The sequence below is a fragment of the Lathyrus oleraceus genome, chromosome 4 (genome assembly GCF_024323335.1).
Source record: "Lathyrus oleraceus cultivar Zhongwan6 chromosome 4, CAAS_Psat_ZW6_1.0, whole genome shotgun sequence".
Lineage (NCBI taxonomy): Eukaryota > Viridiplantae > Streptophyta > Magnoliopsida > Fabales > Fabaceae > Lathyrus > Lathyrus oleraceus.
In genome coordinates this window covers 491,716,161-491,718,567 of record NC_066582.1, presented here as the reverse complement: position 1 = coordinate 491,718,567, position 2,407 = coordinate 491,716,161, and the positions used below count along the sequence as shown (strand labels likewise).

General features: G+C 36.4%; 1 protein-coding gene across 1 annotated transcript; it reads left to right on the top strand.

Moving 5' to 3' along the window:
* The first annotated feature begins 220 nt into the window (after positions 1–220).
* On the top strand, positions 221–688 carry LOC127138169 (uncharacterized mitochondrial protein AtMg00810-like). Its single transcript, XM_051064563.1, has one exon. It carries the CDS (start codon positions 221–223, stop codon positions 686–688), a length of 468 nt encoding a protein of 155 aa, XP_050920520.1.
* Positions 689–2,407: the final 1,719 nt, after the last annotated feature.

Genomic DNA, 2,407 nt, shown 5'->3' with positions numbered 1-2,407 from the left:
AATTGACTTCAAGAAATGTGTATCGGAGCATGGAGTATATGTGAAGACGGATTCTAGTGAAGGGGCATTTATCCTTTGTCTATATGTGGATGATTTATTGATCACATGCAGCAATGGTAAGTGCATTTCAAAGTTCAAAAGTGAACTTATGCATGAACTTGAGATGATGGACCTTGGTCTCGTGACTTATTTTCTTGGCATTGAGATCTACAAGTCTAAAATGGGGTTGCTCGTGCATCAAAGGAGATATGCTCTTGAGATATTGAAAAAGTGTGAAATGGAGCATTGCAATGCTGCTATTTTTCCAGCTGAACCAATATTGCAATTGTCTAAGACTGAGGATGAGGAAGATGTTAATCCAATTCAATATACGAGGTTGATTGGATCTTTGCGTTACTTGTGTAATACGCAGTCAGACTTAGCGTTTAGTGTTGATATTGTGAGTAGATTCATGGAGAGACCGAAGGTGTCTCATATGGAAGCAATCAAGAGGATCCTGCGATATATCAAAGGTTTTGTTGGCTGCGAAATACTATTTCCCACATTGGATTCAGGAAGAGAATACAATTTGCTCGGTTTTATCGATTCTAACTGTGCAAAGATAAAGATTATTGGAAGTGTACAGCTGAATACATATTTATGTACGGTGCAACATCAACCTCTTGGTGTTCGAAGAATGAACTGGTAGTTGCACTCTCATCTTGTGAGACCGAGTACATTGTCACTTCGCTATGTGCGTGCCAAGCCGTATGACTTATGAATCCATTAAAGGAGCTACAAAGCAGTGGGGGCGAGGCTATCACATTCTTAGTTGACAATGTTTCAGTGATTAATCTTGCTAAGAACCTAATTGCACATGGGACGAGCAAGCACATAGAGACAAGGTTCCACTATTTGAGACAACTAGTTGGCGAAGGGAGGTTACGATTGGGATACTGCAGAAGCGAGGACCAAGTTGATGATTTGTAGACAAAGGGAGTCACGAATGATATTTTCAAGAGGTTGAATATGAGCATGGGGAAGGTAGACTTGTAACACTTAAATTAAGGTGGTGTATTGAAGTTTGAGTAATAATTCAAGTGCAGATATGCACTTCAGTAGCACAAAAGTATGATTTTCGAAGGCGTAACTGATTATCATAATTGGTGTAACCGGTTTCCACTAGAACTTAATTAATTCTGGAATTAATTAGCTTCAGGTGTAATCGGTTATCCACTTGGATGTAACCGGTTACGAGTCCGAGTTTTTGTTTTTTCTATTATTGTACTTGATCAAAGTGTATTCCAATCATTGTATAATCTATATATAAGTGTGTAGGGTGCACTCTCATCATAGTTAATGAAATATCTCATTCTCACCTTCAATTCTCTCTCTCTCTCTCAATATTTTCCTCTTTCACTTTCCACACACCAATCTTACTCATTCCAAATTTCACAAACTTTATGGCTGCTTGTTCCAACGGAAATAAATTTAAAGACAATTTATTTACATTTGGTTGAGGATAATGTTTGTATAAGAAAAGAATATTAGAGAGACCAATTTTGATTATAAACATATTTTATAAGGTTTAAGATCTAATGATAAAACCAAAAGTTGTATATACAATAAGATAACAATGATCAAGAACAAAAAGTTGTATATCATTAAATCAGTGATCTGGATCAAAAAATATCATTAAATCAGTACATATAATTACATCCCATTATCTAAACCCTTAATTGTCCTTTTCAAGTATATCATTAGAATCACTACTCAATAACATATATATGCCATTCATGTTAAAGTGGACTCTTTCCAAATTGGCTTATCATGTCTCATTGAAGCACTCATCTAATTTATCACCACTATGATCTAACTATCTTACATCATGCATGCATCAATTCACCTAAATGTACATCATCAACATGCATGCATGCATATATGCATGTATACAATCCATTAAAACTTTTTATAATGGAATTTCACTTTCTCTAAACTAGTGTTCAACCATTACCAATATTGGTCTTTCTAGTTCATTCTTAGACTCTTGATGATCACCAACAACATTTTCATTGTGATTTTCTTCACCACCGTCGCTTCCATTTCCCATCTCCACAACCGCGCCGAATTGAACGCGACGCTCTTCATCACCGGCAATAGGGGAATCAGCGGCGGATTTTGCACCACTAGGGCTGGTTGTTTGTGGAGATTTTGGTGTCCAAATTGCAGTAGTTTTACCATGATTGTTATTATTATGGTGTTCTTGAAGATTATTAGGTCTAATGCATCTATATATAAAGATGATAAACCAAGAGAGCCATGGAATTGCAACCAATGCCATGCCTACATAGAGATAACATGATAAAGCTTCTATATCTGGTAGGAATATGTACATGCAAAGGAAGATTCCTCCTCCAATTGTGCATCC

What these genes read in the sequence shown, in the direction of transcription:
- LOC127138169 (XM_051064563.1), top strand. Translation starts at nt 221, where the DNA reads ATGGGGTTGCTCGTGCATCAAAGGAGATATGCTCTTGAGATATTGAAA.